The sequence below is a fragment of the Sinohyriopsis cumingii genome, chromosome 1 (genome assembly GCF_028554795.1).
Source record: "Sinohyriopsis cumingii isolate HCF-2022 chromosome 1, ASM2855479v2, whole genome shotgun sequence".
Taxonomy (NCBI): Eukaryota; Metazoa; Mollusca; class Bivalvia; order Unionida; family Unionidae; genus Sinohyriopsis; species Sinohyriopsis cumingii.
In genome coordinates this window covers 128,040,013-128,067,826 of record NC_142961.1, presented here as the reverse complement: position 1 = coordinate 128,067,826, position 27,814 = coordinate 128,040,013, and the positions used below count along the sequence as shown (strand labels likewise).

General features: G+C 36.4%; 1 protein-coding gene across 7 annotated transcripts in view; it reads left to right on the top strand.

The window, feature by feature from the left end:
• The first annotated feature begins 600 nt into the window (after nt 1-600).
• The window catches only part of LOC149807843 (uncharacterized), a 124,578-nt gene continuing 97,364 nt past the window's right edge, over nt 601-27,814 (top strand). For 2 of the 7 annotated variants that reach the window (XM_089971369.1, XM_089971356.1), the window contains exons 1-3: nt 2,001-2,119; nt 4,865-5,027; nt 24,932-25,027. In XM_089971369.1, coding sequence (XP_089827495.1) covers nt 4,961-5,027; nt 24,932-25,027 — 163 coding nt within the window. In that variant the 5' untranslated portion in view covers nt 2,001-2,119; nt 4,865-4,960. Of the gene's footprint in view, nt 742-2,000; nt 2,120-4,864; nt 5,028-8,372; nt 8,486-9,338; nt 9,586-22,202; nt 22,335-24,931; nt 25,028-27,814 lie in introns of those variants that run through there. The other 5 variants (XM_089971364.1, XM_089971367.1, XM_089971368.1 and 2 more) reach the window with 5 other exon arrangements.

The window sequence follows — 27,814 nt, the reverse complement described above, 5'->3', positions numbered from 1 at the left end:
GAAAGTATGTGATTGTTGATTAATCAGTGTTCTTGCTACATAATTTATTTTAATTTTGCATCTTGAATAAATGTGTATAGTATTTATACAAAGGTCTAAATCTGTCATAACTTTAATCCAGTTCATTGCATAACGTGTCTTTAGTAAATAAAGTGTCAGTAGTCGGAGGCTGATGTATCAAAAAGTGGAATAGAAATAAAGTACCTAACGGCGAAAACCGTTATATATAAATACGCTGAATAAAGTTGTATTATCTTCCAGTGAAAACAAACGATTCATTCTTGAAGATGGTGTTACAACTTGAATTGATTGAAATATACATACATTGTTAACAAAAATCTAGAAATAACTGCGGAAGTATGTAAAGATGATGATTAAGTACACATGACATGATTAACACTTGTCGTTAAAGTCAGCATGAGTAAATCTCTTTATTTATTATCTGTCACAGAATTAGGCAAAAATGACTTGGTTTCGCCTTAAAACTATTTGACTATTTTTCGTTGTACATACTTACAACGTTATCTAGGGTGAATAAGTGTTTTTCCAGGCAAGCGACTGTATTAACATGTAGCTCGCCGGAAATTACTTGGGACGAGGGACATTAATAACTTGATATGATTTGCCCTGACTCTTGCTCAATTTCCAATGGATTTAAGTAAGATCAAGTTCTAAACCGACACTGGTCGTTTTGGATCAGGTCAAGGAGTGTACGCTCTCCATTGTTCTCCAGCCATAGGTGTAAGTGTTAAATTTATATTTCTTTGATATGCGAAGCTTATTCGGTTTGTAATGTCTTATCGTGCAATAATGCATTTATTACAACGCAGATTTGAACTTTGAATTACAAGTAACTATTAGAGGTTAAAGTATTATCATATATCTAGAGAATTTACAGAAACTATTATTATGACCAGTTTGGTTTTATTGTAGCTGATTGTGATTGTGACTGTGAATATGACTAGAGCTGACTAAAGCTGTCTGAAGCTGTCTGAAGCTGTCTAAAGTTGTTTAGAGCTGTCTGGAGTTTACAGAGTATTTAAGGCTGCGTGATGTCGATAGCGAGCGGCCGATAAGAGTGTGGGCCAACCCAAGGAATCGTGCGACTGTACAAGGTGTCTAGAATCATACGTTTGGTTTAATTGTTGTTCGAATTGGGTGCATTGTTGTGTTCGTAAGATTATTTTGAATCTTAGTTGTGTTCCAAGAGATTATGCGAATCTCTTACAGTTTATAACATTATTTGAAACACATTTTGAATATCATAAGATTATTTTAAATCTTAATGGGAGTCCATACTTGCGATTATGTGAATCTCGCTTGTGTATAATACTGTTTGAAAACGTATCTGCAGTCCATGAGTTTTCTTAGATCTGTTTCATATTCAATTCATATTTTTGGTTTATTTCAATGTGTGAATGTTTGTGTTGAGTGATGTGGTCAATCGTATGTTGGGAGCGTGAGAGAATCGTTGTATATTTACACCATATATTTTTCTTTCTCAATTCATTTTCATCTTTCACACATTGTGTTTGTCTTATTCATTTAGTCCAAAAACCCACTCGGTTTCTATTCTGCGACATTATCACTGCGCGTAGTGCCGTAATTATAAAAGCTGCTTTACTGCTGGTGTATTTAATTACATGTGATTTGTATGTCCTGTTTCCGGAGACGTTTTCATATACTACTTACCTTTGTCTGTATAGGATTTGACAAGACGCTTAAGAAATGCTCCATTAGTCGAGGAAACAGAACTTTCGTCCGTAATAATAATGTAGAATTCCAAAGACAGAGACGATGCTTTAGTGTAGTAATTCACGGCAACATTCATAAAATGTTAATCCAATAATTTGAAATTCACCGTTACTGAAACTCGTAAGAAATCGAAATAGTGTGATACTTTTTAAGGGATGGTTAGATCCACTCTTGTATGTCAAGTGCATCCGATCATCAAGGAAGTGCCCGAAAGGAAGTACGAAAAAAGAAGTACATTGTGATCATGTGTTTATTCCCCATACATCGGATTAAATTGGATTCAGAATGGTTGTCGTGTTGTAATCGTATAAGAAATTCCAGAAATTTGTATCTTATCCAAAACAAGATCGTGGGATATTTAGAGGTATGTTACAATGTTCATTTAATATTTGAATTTCTCATGGGCAAACACATCTTTACATATCAACTTAATGCAGTTGACGTGGGCGATAGAGAATAGTTCATAGATCGCTAACTCCGAAATGACATGCAATTAAATGAAATCCTTCGATTCTCACTTTTCAGTGACTTCATGGTATGTTAACACACATTGTGACGTGTTCTTTTTTTTAATATCTTTTTACATCTTTAAGCGATCTCGACATAAAGTGTACATATCATATAGGCATTGCGTTTAGATGAAAGTTCTGTGTTAGTTACTGTTAATCATACACAAAAGGACCAGCTCTACGAAACTCTGTGTTACTTTCGCAATCTAGAAATGCTCGTTATGAGCTCCAAAACTAAAATAGCATTCTCAGGTGCATATCCATGGGCATTATTTTATACGCCATATGCTTGGTTATTATTATTTGTAAGATACTGCTTTGAGGAGAAGTGATAATTCCATATTAGTACGATATATAGACATACCTTAGTGATCATTATCACTCTATGAACCTCTGACAGTCAAGTTGCTATATCAAGTTGAACAACATACACGATATTATAGGTTATTTCGACTTAGCGACTGTTGAAAACATTGGTTAATTTGACGACTCTTTATACACACTCTCTTTATAAGCCTTCAATGCAATAATCAGTTTTTCGTGTATCAATTATACTTTTTATTTGCTGAGGGTCTTTAGTTAAATTTGCAGTAATGTGAATGTGTACGTTTATTTTCCATGTCAGTCTGGTTAATCGATATTTTTCCAAAGTGGGAAAGGGAACTGGCGTCAGACTACACGAACATTTTTCTAGTTGAGAGTGGAGCCAAGCAGTTATATCTAAATTTAGAGTATGCGTTTGACTGTGTTTTTCACCGGGAAATATTGTGACAGAGATTGATTTTTACCATTAGAATGATTTGGCAGATGACATTCTGTATATGAGATACCTTTCATTGTGATTGCGTAAACATCGTGGTGGACGAGCACAAGTAAAGTAACTATGAACCATGGTCAATAACTGTCTTTGTACTGACCAGGAAATTTAATCATGACCCCAGTTGTTGCAGATTAACTTAAATATAAAAAACAGCAGGGCAATGTCTAACAAGGTCGAGCTTTTGTCAATGTAATATAATGGAACTCTCACCTCTAGAAATCATGCTGCCATTGAAATACTGGTCTGAGTTCAGTTTGTATAAATGAGTCTAGGTAATTTATAGCAAATAATTCAGTGATCCGAGTCAATTGTAATAATCTACGAACAAGGATAATATGAAGTAGGCAACGAACTGAGTCTGTGTGGTGGTATCTGTTTAAAATAGAAGTTACATGCACAATAATGTGAATATGACGTTTATGTTCACTGTGTATTTCCTTATCCGAGAGCTTTCGGACTAATTATGCTTGCATCTTCGTCTTCCGCATCCCTATTGTTAAAGAGGAAAAGAGGTAAAGCAGAACATTTGTTATGAATTGAGGTGTGCATGTGATTATTAAAAAGAGCTGTTATATTATAAACGACAATGTTAAGCCATCAGTGCTGCTATTATCATGATTAGCATTGGCTTTAATGTTGATTCTTCAAATCCACTTGGTTAGAATAGACAATATTTTTTCTAACCTTACCCAACAGAAATGTGATTAAATTAGTATTGAGGGATGCCCGGTTCCATAAGCCTGCTTCCACTGACACTCATGAAATCCATAAATAAAATAATTAAAGCAAGCGAAAAACAAATAAATTGTTTCTTGCATTCAGCCCCTCTAATACTGCACACGGTAAATAATCATACATCAATACAATAATTTGGCCACATTCAGCAAAGGACACTTGCATTACATATTATTGTCATTTATTTCCAAAGCTATTATTTCCAGAAGGTGAAAAACAGTCTGAGCTGATTTTGCTATATATTGTGTCCAGGACAACACCTGACACAACTAAAATAGCCCTGACGAATCTAAAGATACCTAAAGCATTTGGTTGCATCAAAAATATATAGCAGAATCAGAAAATATATCAGCAACCTAACTAGTAACGTCATGCGCTGTAGAAAGATGGTCTTGCTTGTAGAACACGATAGTGTTGTATGCATTTAATGTTGTAATGTGTGATTGAGGTTTGTCCATAAATGAGTGTTTAGTTTCGGCCTACCTGACTGTTGTCAGTTTTTAAGATCTTTACTTGGATATATATTAATGACCTAGGGTTTCCTCGGGGAAATTATTTTGCCCTTCCAACTTTTGTCACGATGTTTACTAGAATTTATCATTCCTGATTAAATAGCAGTCTGTGGAATCTCTTTTGATTGTGTTCAGTTTAATATGGGAGGAATTATTCATTTAATGTATTTATTGAATTAAACGCGCTTATTGACCTAATGGAGTCAAAACAACAAACAATTGAAAAATAGGTTCCGCGTCGTATCTACTTCACCTTGGTGTATGTATACACAGGCAATCGAGTATTCAATAGTGTTTATGTCTGTATTTGGGAAACGTGGCTACAACATGCCTAGCTACTGTGCTATCTTTCGCTGGGTCACAGTAGGATATTATGAGCCAGTAGAATTAGCTAGATTGATCTATTATATGCTGTAAATATCTCGATATATAAAGTAGTGCTGAAAACAATAAATCAAAATGAACGGTAACTGAACATTGAACTAATACAATATGCATGTAAGTTTTATCTCTTTCCTTTCTAATTTACCCAGGCCAGTCTCCTAAATCAAATCCTAATAATAAATGCAGACGAGGAAGTTATGTGTGATGATAAACACTTCGTGACGACCTAAATAAGGAGTACTATTATGTTCTTTCCCCCCCCCCCCTTAGATGAATCCATTGACAACATACACTCAGCAGAGGGCGGCCATGGTAAGTAATATGATACATCACTCAAGTTCCTCATATTTGTTGTCGAAACTTCTTTGTATAGCGTTAATCATGTTGCTAATGAGCACTTAATTTGTGAGTAAAAAACCTGTCACATTTTACTTTAATACATCGCTAAGACTGATATGACCGTTGAAGAGGGTCACTGATGTCTGTCCAAATAACATGCGCAAACTAGTTTTGCATCATCTTTGCTATTTTAGCTCAAATTTCAGATGTGAATAAGAAATCCTGTTAATGTATGCATACAAATATTTAGGATTGATGTCGCGTGTTCAAAATAGAATTCACTTAAATCACACATACATACATACATACATACATACATACATACATACATACATACATACATACATACATACAAATACATACAAAACGGAAATACATAAATATTCAATAACTTATCATTACTAATAATAAGGTTTTAATCTGAGCACCTGACCATGGCATGCACCGTTTTAGCAATTACCAGAAATAAGCAGTTTGATGCGTGTTAAATATATGGATGAAAGCTATGCATATATTGCATAAATATCCTGCTAGAATACGTAGTTCTGTATCACACACACACACACACACACACACACACACACACATATATATATATATATATATATATATATATATATATATATATATATATATATATATATATATATATATCCTTCAATTGCTACACTTTATATGGTGTATGCGGTTTGATTATTTTTTTGGGTATGTCAGCAAGTTAATATATCACATTCTGCCAATCTGTTTGATCCCAGTAAGCCAACGAAATTCTTGCGAGTGTTCTCCTTACTGACATTTTTGTTGTTACAACCATGCGCATTTTCTTCACCGAACATTCAGGAACTCCATTATTTCCATTTGTATTATCAACAGACCGCATTTGCAATCGACAGCCTAGTATACATTAATACGAGGTATCGATCTTGAACATCACCCCAGGTCAAGAATCGTTTAAATATCGACTATAAGAGCAAACAAGCTCACATGGGTTTACCTTTGCTAGCCTAGGTTATGATATGATAACCCTATCTTCCCTTCGGGGGACCAAACATGTATATTGGTGCTTTGTCCTAGAGATATATATTGGATTTGAGGAGTTGTCTGACTTAGTATGTAAAGCAACTAACAAATAGTGTGGTGATCTGTACATGGCCCAAAATGGTAGGGTAACTGACCTCAAAAGGATACCTTGGTAGAATAAAATCGAATGTATGACTATGTACCAGAGGGAAATCATTACATGTGTATTTGAGTGAAAAGTATTTGTGCAAAGTCGGACCGGCACGAAAATTGCTTACTTTTACAGTCCATTTAAGCCGTATGCTCCACTTCTCTTGATCATGTAGGAACAGTGTTCAAATTTGAACAAACTAAGCTTGCCGCCACATCCAATGAAATTTACAGACCCGAAGCACAGAAATATCAGCTCGATAAACCAAGATGTAGAAATGGTTATCAAATTGGAACCTTGGATAGCGAAGATGACCTGGGTTATGAAGACAGTAATAACAAATAATGGTCTCCTAAATGACAGAAACCTATCAAGCTACAATATTCTCCAAATCATAAAATGTAAATATCCGGTCACAAAGTATGAAATCAGGGAAACTACAGACTGTTATGAATTGAAGTTAGCATATGTATATCTCATCAGACGCTAAAATTGCTTAGGATACTGGAACGTTCGAAATTGTATCATATTTATACTTGTTTATCGTTCCGTTTAGGCTCTGTGGTTTGAGCGTCCGCATCGGCTGCGGAAGTTCGTGCGTTAGATCCTCGGCTGAGTCACACCAAAATACTTATACAAATGGTACTAACAGCTGCCTCGCTAGGCTCAGCATACAGAGGTTAGTCTTAGGACTGGTAGTTCTGGTGTCACTAATATAGCTGAGTGAGACATCATGTTACATATATACGGCATGATGCCCCAGTACTTGACATCACTATAAACTAATACACTGCAGACATCGAAGCTAAATGACTTAAAAATGTTAAAGCTTTTAAAAATCCAAATAACACTTGTTTACGTATTTTGTACTGAACCGAGAAGAACATATTTGGTGGCGCTATACAGTTTCGCATTTTGCATAGGGTTAGGATTTTAAAGAAAAATAATTTCCCCGGCTCTCCTCACTGGTTTTACTGGCTATTTAAAAAAGACCTTGTATATCTTAGGTATAATGCAAAGAACCTTTAATTCCCTTTATTTTGGTGTATGATTGATGGGAGTACTATGGGTTATAGAGTATACAGCTTGGCCTTACTTCAAATGTGCACCTTTCTAAAAAGTGCTAGCTCTACTTGGTCATTTTCACTTCCTGAACTTCAGAGGTCAATTGTATAAAAAAGAGCCGATAACTTTTTTTACATTTTATATATTTGGTAATTCATTCATTGTACTTTCAGAAGCTGGTATTGTCTAGCCTGGCAAAATTCATTTTCCCTATTTTAATAGCTGCTATGTATAGTGCACTTTAGACTAATTCAGACTGATTTTTTAACACAAGGGAGCAGTCATTTTAGTTAGCAGTGTACTTAAATCATGTAAAATTTCCAAAAAGTACAATATCCAAAAGAATTATCATCCACATTACATTAGTGTAGCATAGAGATATGCCAACATTCTCTCCACTGTGCATGTTTCAAATGCGAACTACTTCACCTTACATACGTCACTCTCTCAAAAGTACATATTATCTGGTGAGCGCCACCTTTACTAAGACAGAACTGTTTGTCGCATAATATAAAACAATGTATTTGACGGATAGATGCGTGAATAGGTAGTGATTGTTTTTGTTGCTATTTATATAGTTTATTTGTATGTTTTTTATGTCTGAATATATGTGTGCACTCACAAACACTCACACACACACACATATATATATATATATATATATATATATATATATATATATATATATATATATATATATATTGAATGAGCACATATTCTAGCTGAGAACTTTAAATTTGATCGAAACCAAAGCTTACGTTCTTAAGAGTTTTGTGACGCTCTTGCTGCTAATCTTATTTTAAATACTATATTAAACATTGCTTGTAACATAACCTGACGCGCAAATGGCTTATAATCCCGAAGGTGATATCCATCAATACCTGTTAACATAATATTCCCCAGATGAATTAAAATATCCCACAATATTGCTACTGTTGTGATAGGTATTGTGTGACAGCAGGCGCAAACCTTATAGTAATCATCAGCGCGTGATACAATACCCAATTTAATGCGGGAAGTGACACTGGGACATGGCATAGGTTGACCTTGCCTTCGGTTTTGACGAGCCAAATGTGAAGGCAGGACAACTGTGCCTCGCTCTGTGCTTTGACTTGGCGCTTTTCAGTGACTTTGTACTGCTTTAAGAATGACGGTACGATGTGTGCGTTTCCTTCAGAAATATGTACTACTTTAGGTAAGCAAATGCTTTCACTAGACATCTTGTCGCGCGAGAGAGACACAGACACACACAAAGTAAGCAAATTAGAAGTGATGACTATGAACTCTGGGAATGAACGTGGATCGGGACATCAAAAAGGATGATATATGTTAGTATGGCGGTAATGGGTTATAGTCTTTTTTACTTTTCCCTTTAATGTAAAAACTATTGAATGAAATTCATGCAATTGACATGAAAAACTTTCCAGTTGAATGAGTAAAAATCGCTGTATTTTTTCCTAAATAACTTTGACGGATTATATAGATATGAAATAAATATACCACGATAATGTGAACAAGCGATTACAGTATTTAGTATACAGTCAAGATTATGAGTATGGGTTATTTGGTGGAGTTGGGGATACCTACAGATGTTTCGAGATGCCACGTGATAGTCTCATTCCTCAATCATCTGATTCTTCTGCTTATTTTTCTTTTTTAGGAACATTCTTAAGAACGATTCTTAATCGAAATCACAGTTCTGGATATGTTTATTAAAAAAGTATATCACATTCTAGCAAAATTCGAAACTAGTTTGGAAGATTGAACTGTTCATCTGTAATAAGAATGAATCATGACAGTAACAGAGTTTGTAATTCATGACACGGAACATACAATTTCCATCCAATCATAAGTTTCTTCAAAAGAGGAAACTCATCAGTAATGATACCCACGAGAAAGCGAATTGCTGTTACATGTACAGGTGACGTAATCTCCACCTTTATCTGTCCACCGCACTCGACCAGATACTAAGTTGATTGTAAAGTCAATGCCTACACATTATCAATGAATTTCAATGGGGGTATATAATGGGTCTCTTGCAAAATTTCAGAACTTGAATACAGTATAACTCTGAGTGGTATTTTATCAGCAGGCTAAAGGATGCCTTCTGATAGAGACTGTTTCTAATATCAACAAAAATTTTCATATCATCATACAGACCACGTGGGTTGATAACTGACAAGGAAGTTAGTGATAAGTGTGTATCGAATGACTGCTCTGTTTATATCCGAGGACTAGGCGTTACTCTGTGTACATTTTCAATCATATAGCCGATCAAGATGTGGAGAGAAAAGGGTAAGTTGAATTAAAATTAAATATTGTCGTTTGAGAATTATGTTATATACTAACTGATGTAAAACAACTGAGGATCTCATGTATAATAATTAGCTTTATTGCTTGCTTCCTAAAATAGTTTTCTCGTGGTATATTAGTTAATGAGATTCAATTTATTAGTTGATTTCTTTATGAATGTGTTTCAGCAAATTTTGCATTATACTGGTCATTATGTCAAATGTATTATTTAGGGTTGGAATTTATGACCTTGGAAAAGACGCGAATGTGTATGTACATAAGTGTATGAGTGCTTGAAATAATTGCTTCCTGCACGTTTTTCACAGGAATGGGAACCTATGTTGTATGCAGTGCAATCCATCCTGTATTGATTTGTCCAGGTTCTGATATGATAACTGTACATACATCTTGGCAGATCGATCAAATAAGTATGTGCTTGGGGTCTGTGAATTTCGTCAAATACGGCCGCAAGCAACCGCATCCAGTCAAAACGAAGTTGTTCTAATTTAAACACCGTTCCTGCATGATCGAGATAAGGGGAGAATACAACTGGAATGAACTCATAAATACACATTTTTCCACTGCCGGTCAGTGTTTGTACAAATACATCCTTTCACTGAAACGCAAATGTAATAGTTCCTCTCTGGTACGTAGCCATATTGTCGATGTTAAACTTACAAATGGTCGTTTTGAAGTCAGAAGACTCCACCATTTTACCCTATTTGCAATGCACCGCTGTTGCACACTGTTGCTTTGTTAGCATTGCATGATAAGGGAGGCAACTCATTAAATCCAATAGATGTCGCTAGGACAAAGCACTGACATGGCTGATGGATCCCCCTATGTGTAGATAGGGTTAACTTACCGGAGTTAAGAGGATGAACAAGTCAGTCGGGCAGTGGAGATTTGTTTTTTTTTGTACATGATGAAAGTAACTTTAACTCATACCTAGTTGGGAACCGCGGCCATTAAGGGTTTAGCTTGCAAGGATCGCGATCGAGAGGGTGCTGGTTCGAATGCTACTATACGATCAGCTTGGGTTATCTACTATGGTGTGCCATTCTGCAAGACACTTTACTCCAATTCCCTTGGCACTAAATACATTAACCGTGTTGCAGTGCCATCAAATACTAAATCATCGTCAACAACATAAACAGTGGACACTTGCTTTATCTGTGGAGAAAATACACGTTTGATTAAGCACCATACAGTTGATTCAGGGCAAGTGCTACGGTATATACAATATTAATTTCATTATTGTGAGTCTGCGAGTGCAGGACTATTAGCGTCTAAAAATGGGTGTGTAAAAACAACCGTGAAGATATGCTTGTTGAAACATCGGAATAAATACATTCCAAAACTATCTGACGTCAATTATATATATATATATATATATATATATATATATATATATATATATATATATATATATATATATATAAACATTTATTTTAACTGATACTATCATTGTTTCAGATGTCATTATGTGACCACGACAAGCAGATATTGTATTCCCTCTACGAAATTAGTGTCGTGGCTCAGATTCTTACATGACAGGGTTTTCATAATTAGAGTTAAAGCAATTCGAGAGATCAAGGTTATTATTGCATAGTCTTGTGGTATATCAGATTACTGAACGCTAAATAACACCTAATATAAACGCCGAAACAATCATTTTAAATTCTTACATCGATATATAAAATTCATGAAGTATATATGAATAGTGTTTGAGCATTGCATTTGTATTGTCTGTTAATGGATTGTAACAGGCCAATGGGGTTTCTTGACCGAGCGCAGCCAAACCCTGGTGCGAATCCCGCAAGAAGTTGTAAATTTCCCCTGATCCCAAAGACTCCAATACTACTGTTCAAAACCTGAAATACCAAACGCGTCCAAACTATTAATAATTTTACTCTAATTAATACATAACCCACAAATCGCACTTTCTGAATTGTCTGTGAACAGCACAACTTTATTGTTTCTCCTCATTAACATTCCGTAACGTGCCGCCAGTATTTCACACCGTGCAACTATACAACTCGACCACCTAATACAGGGAAATATTTTTCTACGCCACCTTAGGCCAGTCAGATCATGGCTTTAATCTACATTTTGCCTGTAACTCTCAACCATATTTACCACCATAGCAACAATACACGTCGCCTGCCGATAACTGAACAGTCCCGTCCCATTTATTCTTTTGTATAATTTACCAGTCCCCAATCATAAATACTGCACATGGACTCACACAATCAATTTACTCAATTAGATTGTAATATGGACTACTGAGTGATAAGGACATCCATGTGGCTATGACATAAATTCACCAGAAGTAAACCATGGCGTCATGGGAACTCACCCACACTTCACTCCTTGACGTTTGCCCATAGTAATTGGCTAATTATTTCGGTCGGAGGACAATGTCTCCAGCACCAACTTCCCATAATCAAAGAAGTATACCGAATTCGACAAATACTCTAAAAGTCAACCGTCTGAGAGAAGTAATTCTAGACTATTAGAAGATATGGATGCCTCTTATCTCTCTTCGAACGGTGGAGATGCTTTGGAAATGGGGACAGAGGATTTTTTTTACGCAGCACCCTCCCCCCATAAAGACAGCGAAGAAGAGAGTAAGGTGATGTCACGATGGCCAGACTAAGAATATTTAGTGTCCTCTTTTGCTAAACATCTACGGAATATATTCCACTGTTGACACACAAACCATGCTCTGGATGTCAAATCGATTATTCCAGTCAAATTTAACACTAATAATGCATGATGATGAGTCAAGAAGCAAAATTGCACGAGTATCTGGATGAAGGTTGTGGTTTTGCATCGGAAGCAGCAGTGTTGCATCAGTGATATAAAGACTTGCGCTACTTTTCATACCCTTCATTTACTTCTCTGACGATCCACCGCATATAATCGCTGCTAAGAGCTGTTTACTCCACATAGATTTTCAAGCGAAAAGTCAGGATTGAATTGATAACTTATCAATACCTGTGGAATAAGAAAAACAGTTCGTAAACCACTTATTGGAATCCCGTGGTGTGCGTTAAAGTTGAACCTCCTCATCTCAAATTTAAAGACCATCAAGCTTATGTCATCAACACCGACGACAGTCATCTCCCAGGAACCAAATGGGTAGACGTCTGCTTTCCCCACGATGTCCGTGTTGAGTATTTGGATTCGTATATATTACCTCCTTCGAAAGAGGACATCATCGACTGTATGAGAAGAAATGCCACGACGACACAATTCTATCTATAATATGAGTTACACGGCACAAATTCCATGTTGTGTCTACAATATTTTTTTTTTTTTTATCAACGCAGTCTTTGATATCGATTAGAACATTTAGTGACTCATTTTGCTTGCGGGTCTTCAAGAAACGAAGATAAGATATGCATATATATGGCTTTGTGACCATTATCGATATCCCTTGTTTTTAGCTTGAAAACGTAGTGTGCAACAAAGCCACCCCCCCCATGACCTCAATAATGGGAAATATAATTTGACTTCACGACGTTGTCAATCATGCCAATAAGTTGATGACTACAAATGTTGATGTTATATTGATTGTTATTTGTTTGTTGATTGTTTGCTGGTTGAATTAAAATATTGCGTTATGAAAAAAATTTGTTTTGAAAACTTAATAGTGTGTAAATATATATGCTCTTCGCTTCTCATAGCTATAGCGTTCATACCAAACAAACTGCAGGTATATTTTCTATTGCGTCCGCAATTGAGAAATATAAAAGGGGCGGTCTCCAGTCTGGCCATCCATTGTTGACCCGTCAACAGATAAACATGTCTTCCAAAGTGGCCAAGCTGAACGAAGCACACGTCAATTCACATCGTGTCAGGCAAAACCTGATGCGAAAACTGGACGAAATAGAGAACGTCAGGATGCTTAAATTGACACAAGACCTAATAGAAGAGGTCTTAAGAAAAGAAGTGAAGCAACAAAGGGAGATGTGGCTAGAGAGATATATGCAGAAGAAATAACAGCAGAGAGGGAGAGAGAGAGAGAGAGAGCAATAACAGCAAGAACAAGAACAACAACAACAACAACAACAACAGAACCAGAGAGAGGATCTGTGGACTGTCGTGTGAACCCCAAGGAATTCACCTTTTCTTTCCGCAAAGCTAACCGTATCCTGTTGGAAAACCAGCAGCGACAGGGGGGAGTGGCTTATTCTTAGAAGATAAGAGATTGACAACACCAAAAACTAAACAAAACAGCCCTTTTCAGGGCTACCCCAGAACTCTAGAAAAGAGATACTTCTCTATTGCCGAAATGGTGTATTTGTATGCTGGTCTGTTAGTGGTTTTGGTGGTCAAGAGAGATAAGTGCGTCTATAAACACTTTGTTTCCCTGACTTGTAAGATAGCGCGTGTTTGTTTTAGGGTTGTGAGTATTTGCTGTAGTAGAGTGCGTTTATATAAAAAAGTGGAAGTGAGTGTTTTTTTCAGGTATACACTGTACATGTGTTTCTAGTGGTGTGGGTATTGTTAGTTTTTGTGTAAGGTGGTCGTTTCCTTCACTTCCGTGCGTCAGGTATATAAAGCAGAGCGTTTGTCAGTCTGGTTACCCATCATTGACTGATCTAGATCAAAGAACATCAGTAGGATTTCAAAATTGTTAGATATACAGATGCACTTGGTGTATGCCTGTCACCTCCCGGTTGAGGTGGCCTTTTGATTCGATTCAAGAGGCGTTAAGATGGAAGAGGAGAGGAGAAGAAAAATAAAGAAGAGGAGAAGAAAGAAAGGATCCTGCCTCACCTGATGATAAGACAGAGCTGTGAAGTCAAGCCCATGGTGAGGACACCTGAGCAACGCCAAGTACCACGAACACTACCAACACCGAGACCCGCCGTATATCATATTTCGAATTTGGACAAAGAGCTGGAGAGGCATCGGCAAGGTAGGAAACCAAATCAACCCCAACATCCACAGGTACAGCCAAGAAGGAGCAGGAAAAGAGTTTTCTGAATCCCTCAAAGAGAAAATTTGGATGATGATCGCCACTGAAGCAGCCTACGCACTCCCAAACGGCTAGGGTAAATTGGGAGCAGGATTGGAGCCGACCTTGCGTGTGTGGTGCCCGATCTGGGATATTCAATAATTGCCAGGTGTATCTGGAGCTCACAAAACATCCTTTCTCAGGTCTAAACAGATCTCTAGAAGACAGGGACTGATCAATTTGCAACAAAAATAGTGTTTGTTCGTAGTGTGCGTGTGTGTTTATGTGTGTGTCTTCCGTTACCTAAACATAATCAATATACTTGCACTAATGAGTGTTTGTTTTGTGTGAAAGTGAAGCAGTGTGACTATAAATACATACCTTGCTGATGTGATAGTGTGTGTATTTGTGTGTGTGTGTGTGTGTGTTTGGAAGGACTGGTGATTGTAAATAATGGTTTGAGTACGAAATTTTGTGAAAATAAACTTCCCTTCTCCACTGTGCGGTATGAAGAATATAATAACTATTTTTTGGTAATAGTGTGCTGGATTTTACATATTAAACAACAGTTTCTTTTAGCAGGCACTATTATCTCTTGTACTTTATAGGTATGTGGTGGATGTAGTTGGTGAGACGAGATGTTTCATTTCACGTCCATGTTTGAGGTATATCAAATGTAGCGTTCGGCAATCGCGCCAAGCAACACCGAATCATCCAAAAAGGCAAGCTATCACATAGACAAAATACAACAATTGTAAGAGGTGATGGATGATTTAGAGATTGTAGAAGAGATGTTAGTAAGGTTTCACAACGTATGTTATCAGGCCCATAAAGGCAAGATGGAGATCAATAATTTGAGGAAAGCATAATAACGATTATGGGAAATGATAAAACAGAAGAAAGAGGAAACACAGGACAAGAAAAAAAAAAGATTCAGATTAAAGTTCACAACAAGAAATGAGTTAAAAAAGATGAAAACGAGAATAGACAATAGATGAGAAAGTGGAGAAGAAAGGTGAGAAAGAGAAGAAGAAGAAAATATCTTAGATAAAATGAGGTGCTGGTGGAGAAGAAGAAGGAAAGAGAGAAATTATAAAAATCCCAAAGGCATTTTTCATGGCCACTCGTATGTCTAGTAAAGATATATCTTCTCTATTTGCCCCATGTTTGTATTTGTTTGTTTGTTGGTTTGTATATGTATGTCTGTCCAATACCCTTGTCGTTATACAGATCAAATCCCTCGTCGCCATGTTCAATTTCCCTTGTCGCTATTTAGGTACAATCCCTTATTTGTCCCTACCTATAGTAGCCCATATTCAGGTCAGCCATTTGCAACACTGTTACTAACTGTTCCGCACGGTTGAGGCCAGAGACTTGCATCATTGTTGACATAGGCCCTATCCAGTTACATCGATGTTAAATTCCCATAGACCCACTATCGTTACACCAAATTCCCATAGACCATATATTATTCCCATTCACTACTTGTGTTGTTTTTTAATATATTTAACTATGGATAGCTAAAACAAATTGAATTGTGGGGTTACAAAATGTAAGAAGTTAGATATATCTTAGAAGCAGAATTGCATCGATTGTACTGTCTGAACTTATATAATGTGGACTAAATAACCCTTCATCATTATATATATATATATATATATATATATATATATATATATATATATATATATATATATATATATATATTGTCCCTACATTAGAGACGATTGCTTGTTGGTTTTATTTTCACTTTCCAGGATAAAATGTGCAGAACAATATTATCGTAATATGTTAAATGCTCATATTAGCAAACGTTATTGGATACTACCGACACCTTGATTACAACCATACAAAACTTGAATCAAACGTCGATTTCCCAAACAGATTGGTTTGATGGGCGTGGTGCGATATATGAGGAAGGGCGTTACTTCATTTCATATATTTCTGTGTCAGTTATTTCATTGAGGTGTACCACCTTTATTAAACATCTGTTATCAAAAGCTATATGGACTGCAACGCACGGCATATTTGTAAGATGTCGGCAAAGTTTACAGACCACTTCGCACCGATATTTAGGATAGATGAGTTGTATTCAGAAATAGTATCCTTCTGAAAATTCAGCTCCTCTAAAGGACTAAACACAAATTATATATTATACATTATAAACCATTCCAATGCTTCATACAATTTAACCTTTTTAATTTCCTCAGTAGCAGATAACAAATGTTTAAACGCCAGCCTGATATTGTAACATTATATCTACTAGAGAAAACTAACAGTATAATATGAAGACCATCTTCTTCTTTGTTTCACCATGTTTGCTGATGTGATAAATTATTCCATTTTTAATGCAATACATTTTTAAGAATCGCGTCAAGGTTGATACGCTGTTTGAGGTGAGGAAATGTGAGATATAATTTAAGTTATTGCTGGCAAAACCATTAGGCGCAAACCAACAAATAATGAACTCGGGACCCAAACATTCAACGAAACAAAAGTGAGCTCCAAAGAAAACAAATAGGTCCATAGCAAAGATCATGACTATATCGACAGGCAGACTAAGTAAAAGAAATCTACAAATTAAAGCGGACGACGAGAAAGAGTTATAAGGAGAAGATGGTTAGAGAACTCTAGTTAGGCTATGATGATGTAAACACGGTACTGCCGATAATGAAATTCTTTGATAAAGGAAATGTAGAACAATGCGTTCTAAAAGGAGATCATTCAGCCACAACTGCAACCTGATAAGATTCGAGAATATATGTTAGAACATCGGACGCATAACATTTCCACCACATCATGAGGCATAAACATATGGCAAATGTGAGAGCAATGTTCTTGTCCAAGCTATTCAACACGAACAGTAGGAAACATATTAGAGATTGAAACATTTTGAAACAAAGTAAAACGTGTACCAGTCAGAATCGTTGTCGGCGCCGTTTATCTAGGGTATGAAATGTCTGATCATATTCGACACAACATGACAATTTTGTTAAGATAAACGCAAGAATCGTTCGAGCTCATCATGCACGACATATATATTGAGCTATCATCTTTATTCAATTCCACTGGTAATGTTAAATCTTATGGACTTTATATAATTCAGCATATAATAACAGATACGCATTTTCTTAACATTAGTTATCATTAAATCATCAAGGTACGCAAACAGGTAAGTAGTATATGGAAATGTGGGATCTGGACAAATGTTATCACTACCTGAAAAAACAGGGGTCGAGTGAACCCATAAATCTATAATACTTGGGTGTAGCGGTTCTGGACCTTGCTCGACTCCATTGTTTTTCTGTTAGAGATGCGTTTTTATTATCGCGAAGATGTCTCTTCCAAGTTATCCCTCGAGTGGGGATAGATTGGGTTTAAGTGACGAGATGATTTGTCCTTTGTCTAAATTAAGTGAAGAGGAGTCTCAGGAATGTGTGAACCTTGTGAGGAAGTTGATAGAGTGCACAAAGAAATATCAAATTATGTACCTGAGATCTACTGTGAAAAGAGTAAAGTGGAAGAAGATTAGTGGATGAATCGTAGTCACAGTCATCAACGTCCATTGCAGCGCTACAATTAGCAGCATTACATTACAAATATCAGTAGCGTTTCATTTGTCATAGTCTCAGTGAAAAGATTGTATTACTGATTGAATCAGGTGACCCGTCTTCACTTGGTGGATCGTAAAGAATTCATTTAATTTGAGTATGTTTTCAATCGTATCTTTGAGATGATGGGTCTTCACGAGCATGCCTCGAAATGTAAGATAGTCTCTGGAAAAAGCTTGATGGAGAAGTATGGTCGATGTCCACATACTTTACAGTCTCCCTCACACCGATTTCGTTATGCACGTTCATATCGAGCTCATAGTGTCTGCAATGATGAATTTTGCATAAAAAACCATAACACTAAGTTTTACCGGTGACGATGTCGGCCTTTCTTTTAGAACCACGCACAACACATCTCGACTTGACATTAGGCGACGTTTATCTGGACATGCTTGTGTATGTAAGGATATTCATTTTTTCCATTGAATACGTCCAGAGTCATGAATCGGTCTGAGGTGACCAGACAGCAACAGACGTTATCAGTTCCTAGAGCGAAATTCATCGGATTTCGATGTTGGCAGGGGAGTCTTTGAAACGTTCGGAATTTTGGGAGACATCGAAGTGGAAGATAGGATACAAGATAGTGGAAACGTCCAGCGAGACTTGCGTGTCTGTATCCACGTCTTGACACTTCTGCATGGCTTACATAAGAATCTTGTAGACGATAATAATTTCGGGTAGCGACGGCGAAGTAGCATTCGAGTACTCGCTCTGTGTATTGTCTGGAGTTCATCAGGAAGTGGATGCAAGACAGACCGACGTTATTAAAGATGTGTTGTTATGAGTTTGTGATTGAGCATTGTTACCCTGCTGGGCCCTCTCATACGCGACGAAGACGTGTCTGGGAAGCTCGCTGCCTGCATTGGTGACGAATCTCCATGACGCGTAGTGGCCTGAGCTGCGAGAAATTGTGGTGTTGATCAAAGTACAGTTTCTTGGTGAATCTGACTAACGTCAATTATATCTCGAGCGTGTTAGTTGTACAGGGAGTGATTTGGGGCATCAACAACAATAATAACGTCATCATGAATTGCCCATTCGAAGGGAATTGCGGATATGTGCAGGTATTGAGCGGGTGAGTCTCTTTCCAGCACCAGCATTTGGTTTACACCTCTGAAGAGGGTGTGGATATCTCGACATACGCCGAAGATGCAGCTGGGAGGAAGCAGCATGTAGATGTCGTGGGTAGTACCGGTCAGAGCACGTCGAACGGCAAATCCCACCTTGTAGGTAGCAGGACATGCAAAAGTAAATTTGGTTGTGACAAGGGTTCCAGTCACATTAGTGCCATCCGCCACAGATTTTGCAGAAAGCACATTCGCGTTTGCAGGAAACTCGCTACTTACCGACGCTCCCGTGGTGGACTCTCTTAACCACTATCTACATTGTCTCCGACGGATGGAACAATGACGGAAAATCTCAACATGGGTGGTATGAGCTTGTACGGACTCCTTGCAGCGGAAGCTGGGTCATTTCAACCTTAGGTTGTTAATAATAGCGAATGCACTACGTTGTCTGATTCTAGTGCACCATCATTTGCGCAATGACCCCTCTTTGGTCCACTCTTTGCACTTGCATCTTAACCTTTGCGTCCGTTATTCCCTATTAGTTGCATGCGAATGGCGTATTAGGGAGAATGCTTGTCATCTCTCTTCCTTTCTTTATAAAGTGGTTTTATCAAATATTTTTTAGATATTAAGATCATAAATGTGTGTTATCTGCAATTTCAAGTTTTGTTCTCCTTTAAGTTATTGGAGAATGCCCAAAGGCATTTGAAGGGCAAAATGCTGTTAACCTGTATGTCAGTGCAACTGTAAAACTGCTCGTCACACATAAACTTGCACTAAGGTCATGTGACAGCCTTAGGAACTGGACACTGTAGCGTTTAAGCCTTTCACAACGGTGTCCATGGAGATATTTGCCAAAGTTTTTTCACAGTAGGCGTTGTTCTACATAGCCGATTAGACGACTCATATAAAATGCAGGCTTAACTCGAACAGCGGTTTTACGAGTATTGTGAATTAGTTTGCTTACTCTGGGACTCATTACTACGCAATTAAGGGCCGCAACTGGGTTAGACATCCATCAAACCAACTCAAGGCTCTATTTTGCATCCTTTCTCTCACCATGCACCATTTTCTGAGTATTGTTGCGCATGTAGCGGACGGTTGAATATCTCATCATGTGTACTCACAACGGCCGACGACATGGCCACGTCTTACATGCCTGACCAAACTTTGCAGGACATCGAACATAAACACTTGGACAGGGTCAACCTGCATTTTGTTTAGCGCTTGTAGCATACAAATGCGAGCCAAAATATCCGTGACTTTGGAAACATATAGTGTAGGGAAGGGCCTGTTCTCCCTTGTAACGACTGGCGACATCAACATGATATTGGCCTGTTGCACCTCTGTCGCGATTGATACAACAAACCGTGGCGGAAGTATTTTGCAAAGCACTGCGAGGCAAATCTGCCACATATCCTTAGCCATATTATGGCATGACTCACGATTCAGTAACAACGCGAGTTGTAGCATATTGCCGTAAAACTTGGAACCCATCTTTCAAATAAATGAGAGTTCTCGTTTTCACACTATGTTTGTTGTTGGAGCACGCGTCACCCCACCGTTTTTGGGTCCGATTGCATATGTCTACACATGCCAGGTTATAAATATGAATTGGTCACGTAGGTCTGAGAGGCCTTGGCAAAAACAGTTCCGAGATTTCCTGCTCAAAGAATGTTTACATGTCAGAAAGTTTGAGCTCATGTACAAGATATACGCCTTACAATGTTTTCTAACCGGACAGCAGATTGTACATGCCTTCAGATTTCACTAGCGTAGTGTTAAGCCAGGTCAACATGCGCATTTGTTTGCTTTCTTTTATTTTGGAGATCAAAATTGAAGGGCTGATTAAGCAAGTACTTGGCCATGCGCATCCTAGAGGTCTTTCTAGGCCTTGACTTGAAGAGAAGAGAATGTTTACGCAAGTGAACAACAAGTTATTGACTTTGAAAAGATAGTGAATGCAAAACTTGTCCATCAACACTTGTTATCCTCCTCCGAGTCCAATGGGTGTTGTAAAGAATGTGTTCGAAAAATTTAAACTGTCTTTGTGTGCCCAATGTTGTGGTGTAATATGTATATGTAGTTTCGGTCGGAAAATTAAGTTTAAAACAGGGAATACTGGATTATGTACTCAGCAGTTGTAGTGCTGTTTTCTCAGTCAATGTGGACATATATTGGCAAAAATTACAAAAACAGTGACCAGACCAACGGCTGACTTAACTGTTCCATCAATAAAAGTTCAAGGAAAATATTTGAAAATCGTTATCGTTCGATAATGATTCACACATTTGAGACAAATAATATTGAATTATGAAATTCGTTCAATAAGGTCATTACCATGTGATTTGGTATAAATAATGCATCGTACTTTAGTCTGCAATGCTATTGAATCAGACAATTTACGATGTATAAATACTCAACCAACAAGAGCAAGAAAAGGTGAACTAGCACGATCCTGTGTTTTAGGCAAATATTATGTACTGATACATGTATGTTTGTATATATCTATATATGTATACATGTGCATATGTGTATGTATATATGTGTATATATATGTATATATGCTGGTGTATATGTATATATGTATATTAATATATATATGTGCATATGTATATAGGTGTTTATATGTATATGTGCGTTTATATGTCCATATGTATATACATATATATATATATATATATATATATATATATATATATATATATATATATATATATATATGTGTGTGTGTGTGTGTATATAAACGTATATTTATGTATAAACATATATGTGTATTTATATCTATATATATATATGTTTGTATATATGAATATATATATATATATATATATATATATATATATATATATATATATATATATATATATATATATATATATATATATATATAATTTGCGTGTACAAGACAGGGTCATTTCTGTCTTTTATATAATATTATCTCCAAAGATAACAATCATTTTAATGTTTCAGTTTTCCTCAAAATGATTTCAAACGTTTATGATAAAGCTTCAGAATTGTACTGATTGTGGCCATTTACATTCCAATCCTGTCAAGTTGGAGTATGTTCCGTCAGCAAAACGCTCTCGACACCTTTGCTTTCAGGTACTGGTTAACATTCTTTGTGGAAACTCAGCTGTCTCATACCAAAGAATTAATCAACCGGAAACGATGTTTAAAGATATGTTGATGACATGTTGAATTCGACTGAATTTGATACTTTTTTGTGTACCAATATATTAAAAAGAAATGAAGGGCTTGGGAAATATGGTAAATCTGGAATTTCGTTAAATGACACCAACTTGAAACAGTTCTACAAGACCACTGTATTCACTAGAACATGCGTTCCTCGAATCATCAAAGTCTTAAACAAGTTTTAATTTGTGCAAGAAAGATGTGTTGATTCACGCTGGTCCTCTGTCGGCAAGATTTCCCATGGCCTTCACTTCACTATTCTACCGAAAGCATTGATCCTACATCCATGTCAGATCAAAACCAAAACAAATGACGTAAACCCTTTAGACTGTACAAACAAGACCTAAAAAGAACAAGAAATGTCGAACTGTCCGAATTTTAATGCTTTTCGGTATTATAACAACTGCATTGAGATTGGTACGAATGTTTCAAGACTTATTGCGATCCATGTGACATGCTACCAACAGTGATGTAGACGCAAATAAATCGAATTGTAGAATTTCATCGCGTGTCCTCTTTGACGATCATAGTATTATCTAGATGGAAATCAAATAACAGCCAAAGTTCACATCGATCTCATTGATAGTTTGTCGTACCTAAACATCTAAATGAGCAACACCAATACAAGGTCAGGTGAAAGAAAAGGTATTTTTGTCAACAATCTTATGCATTCAACGTTCAGTCAAAATTATCTTAATGGACAAAGAGTTCAGGCTGCGATGAAATAGAGAAGTTATTATCATTAATTACCCGCATTAGTTGTTCATTTCAGTGGATTTGTGCTTGAACGACAACTTCGACACAAAAACATAGATAATTATGCGTACCCAATCGTCCCAAACATTTTCTTACTTAACGGGCATTTACAAATTTAAAGAGATGAGGCCAAAAGCATATATCAAGATGCAACCTTGTTGTGGAAACACTACAGATTGGCTACTTTCCACGACAGTGACTTGACGGAAGCCGACAATCTTCGCGATGTATGATTTAATAATATTTGTTTTAAAGGAAAACATTTCGTGAATATAATGCAAGTAAGTCTGCAACAAATAAAACTAGCACCTTATTCCATTTCATGTCAAATGTTAACTCTTACACAACTAAAATTACTGAAGTTTAAAGCGGAAATTGTACATAACGCTAGAAAAGATATCAGTCAAATACCGACCAGAACAACGTCCTCTAAGAGAATTGGAATTCATAACATTTACAGTTACTTCTATACTCTAATTAAAGGTCGAAGATCGTGTATTTCACGGACAACTTTATAAACCCATGTTCATTAGTATCATCAAAAATGTTCTGGACAATGTGACACCAACCGTACCCATGACAAATGACGTTTATGCAAGAGACTAGTCTGTGTGGGCATGTATTTCACTCCATACAAACGATGCAACGAGGGACATTTATACCAAATGGCATAAGGCCAAATCAGGGTTCAAATTCAGCTTACTCATCCTTAGTGAACACAATGATGGCAATCTTATGTAATGATTGTGATAATACACTGGAGTTCAACGATATGAGAGAGGCATATCAAAAGATAAAATCATAATATATGAAGCAAATAATGTCTTTAGTTGCGACGAGAACATATATTGGTCACATGCACCAAGTGTACACTAATAGACAATCTAGATCATGTTGTCACGATGGCCATACCAAGAGCATCAATTGGCATCCCGTTTTGCGCCCTAACAAGCTAAATTAATCATAGTTCTGACCATATAATATTGTGTTGCTAGTCAACTTAATGATTCTAATCAAATTTTACACGACGCAATATTGATGATCAAACATTTTTAGTTAGTACTAGTGAGTATAAATAGGACATTGTGCTATAGGGTAGTTTGTGATGACATGTATGTTTCTCACTCCCTTCCTCGAACAAATTATCGACTTCACTTCAGAGATGAGTGATTCTTGGCATGGATTACGTTGGTTTCTACTTTCCTGTATAACTTGAACATGTTCCTGACGCAGTATATCGCAGTTGACAATATTGTCGTTTACAGCTAAAAGCAAGATGACTTTTTCGTAAGTCTCATCAGGAATAGATCTATGTTGTCTTGCACTGTCAACGCTTTAGGCAGCAAAGCAAATTTATACAATGTTCATTACATTATTTTTCTTACTGATCTGCATTTTTATGTATCCATTCTGAAGGACATAATTTGCACAATCAATGGAACTTTTACATAGGACAGTATGTATATTCTCTATAATACACGATCTTCAAATTAAAGCGTGATAAGTATATCAGACAGACGATTTCGGTTTCCCAATGTTTACATATAACCAAGCTCCTCTTCAGAAGAAAAAACAGATTAGTTACTAACAACAAACTGTAAATACAGAATCTAAAACCAATGTTGTGTTCCCAAATGTTAGAAACACTATGGGGAGGTTATACCAATAAATACAAATCATACAATTAAAGAATGATAATGTGCATGTCTACGTCGCTTTATTCTATGAATGTTATTGCTCATGTCTTTCAGATATGGAAACTATAGCAAGTCGTTCGTTGATGGTTCTAGTTCTTGTATCAAGTTCACCTTTACTTATGGTAAATGGACAGGATACTACCTTTGATGGTAAGATATATATGGCATTAAGACATCGACCACTTGGCGTTTTCATTTCCTGGCCTAAATCTGTAGTGTATGATTTTATGGCAACAAAAAAAAAAAAAAAACGTGACAGGAACATTTATTCCATATTCATGGCTAATCCAGACTTCCGATGAAACGACGAGTTTTTACAAGGTTCAAATCTACTCGTTCCAGGCTGTTCCATTTGTTGTAAAAGTACAGAACGCTGCATTTGCAGGTTATGCTCTTATATATCCATTAGGTTTACAGCCAGGAAACGTTCAGGTAAACTGTATAGCAAGTTAAAAAAACATGGTGCATAAATCGAACACCGTACGAAGAAAAGACTAAGAAATTGGAAAATACCTAGGCAAACTGGTTTCCGAAGAAATATAAAAACATGAATGAATACTTCGCTCTCTGTAAAAAACGTCGGCTAAGATAAAGGTTATTGCAAAACTATTTACATGATGAAACATTGCAGGACAGTGACAGGTTTCAACACACCATACATTTGCTGCCCAAAATAACACTCTCATGGCTCTTGAGATAATCAGACTGAACAAATCTTCAAGAACCCCCTCTCCAATAATAACCAAATACTGTACTCTTAGATATAAAACAACAAATAGCCCTCAATACAAATTGAATGAAAACAACCATCTCCCTCAAACTGTATTGAAATGGTCGTAAAACAAGACATCACACGATACTATGGATGATACAGATCATATTATTCAATCTCCCCGTTCATAATGGTTTTATTCAATAGTAGAACTATACGTATAAATCATAATGCACTTTTATTTCCAGACATATAGTTACTACGTCAGTAACAAAAAAACAACAAAAATCACAGTTTGGAAAAAAAAACAGTTATGCATTGTAAATGGGTATGGGTGAGTCTTTCAACAATGTTTCAATTTACAAACATTTTTGAGAAATGATTAATTGAATATAGGTTTAAGGAATGTATCCTCGTGATAAAAGAAACTAAACAGCAACAAAGCAACCATGCCAGTGCATTATGTAACATGATTAAAGAGCATGGGTTTTATTTAGCGAAGACACAATGCAGGTCAACGAAAATTAGATATTTTTTTGAGGCATGTATGATAATGACTATGTATTTTCTAATGACATTAAGTCACAACCTTATACTTTTGTGAAAGATTAACTGTATATGTATGTCTGTGTGATTTGGACTTTAACGTATCTTAAACAATTTTATAATCACATCGCTACGATATCTGCAGTGTGGCAATTTAAGGTGATGTATGTGTGGTAATATTATTTGACAGTTGTTTTAAAAGAAATGTCAATCATTACACAAATATTATAAAGAAAACTAACCTGAAGCTTCGTCCAAAAATTAAGGACTATATCAGCAGACTGATTTAACCTATAATGACTGTTAACATCGCTCGATGGAAGGTTGAGCAATGTTAATAGATTGTCCCAGATATGCGGCAAGTTGTAACGGCTCCAATCCCTGTTCAGTCTCGATTTGTGGGCACGGACATAAATCGATTCCTTAACACCCCACCCCGGGCTTGTTCTCGATATAAGACTTTTAATGAGTTCCAAGTTATGGTAAGGTCAAGGCAAACATCGTGGTTGTGCCATGATACTTCAGACGAGCTTGAACTTGATAAATCCTCGCTTTAAAGTTGATATCCATACTATTTCTGTTCATATTCCTATATCATATATATATATATATATATATATATATATATATATATATATATATATATATATATATATATATATATATATAATGGTGGTATATAATGGTGTATATACTGATATTAGACCAAAGTGATGACTAAGCCTGCAAACACCAAACTTATATACTGATTTCATAAAAACATGTAACATTTATGTTACCACTTGCTCAGTAAACGTACAGGCTTGGGTAAAAAACTTAGCTAGCAAGAGTTGATCCCTTTGATTACAATCAATGTTACAATTACGCAGGTACGCACATGCATATAACAATTGATTTGGATGCGTTGTATAGAAAATATTTGAATGCAAGTTTAAGTCTTAAATTATAAAGCTGTGGAAGGGTATTTTGTCTTGAAAGCTTGGGCATTCTCTCTTGACATTCGGGCTGCGAAACAGGCTTACTTGCTTTACTGCCGATTTGAACGCAACCAGCGAGATTACAGTAAGTTGAACGGCTAATTGTTAAAATCCCGCCTCCGCCTGACACTAGCGACTGGGTGCAAGTGGATTATCGAGTTCCAGTGTATTTTGTAGCTGATGAGGAAACAATATATATGTCAGGGTTAGCACCCTGACAAAGATTGCTTTTGTCAATACTAATTTCACTCATATGGCTTCAGTGAACAAGTCATTTTAATATTGACAACAGCAGTGTATAAACATACTGCTTGTGAAAGATGGCATAATCATGATTGCTTATAAAAGATGACTTTATCGGCGTTTAGAAAAGTGAAATATTAGAGAAATATACTTATATATCATTCATGGAAAAATCACCGTTTCTGTGATTTATATGAAGCCAAAAAATGCAAGTAACAGCCTATATATTATGATCGCAGTCTCCAGCATAGACTGATGATAGAAAATAATGAACGCTGATTATCTTTCGAGTGGTTGTTTTGGTTTCATCCGAAAAGATAATAGTATCAAGACTATAAATGGGAATGAATCAGATAACATGACTGCAAACATTGAAGCATTGTCAAGGCAGATCAAAATTGTAACGGAGAAGTTGGAAAACACAAGGAGACAACACGTCCTCTACATGCAACAAACATC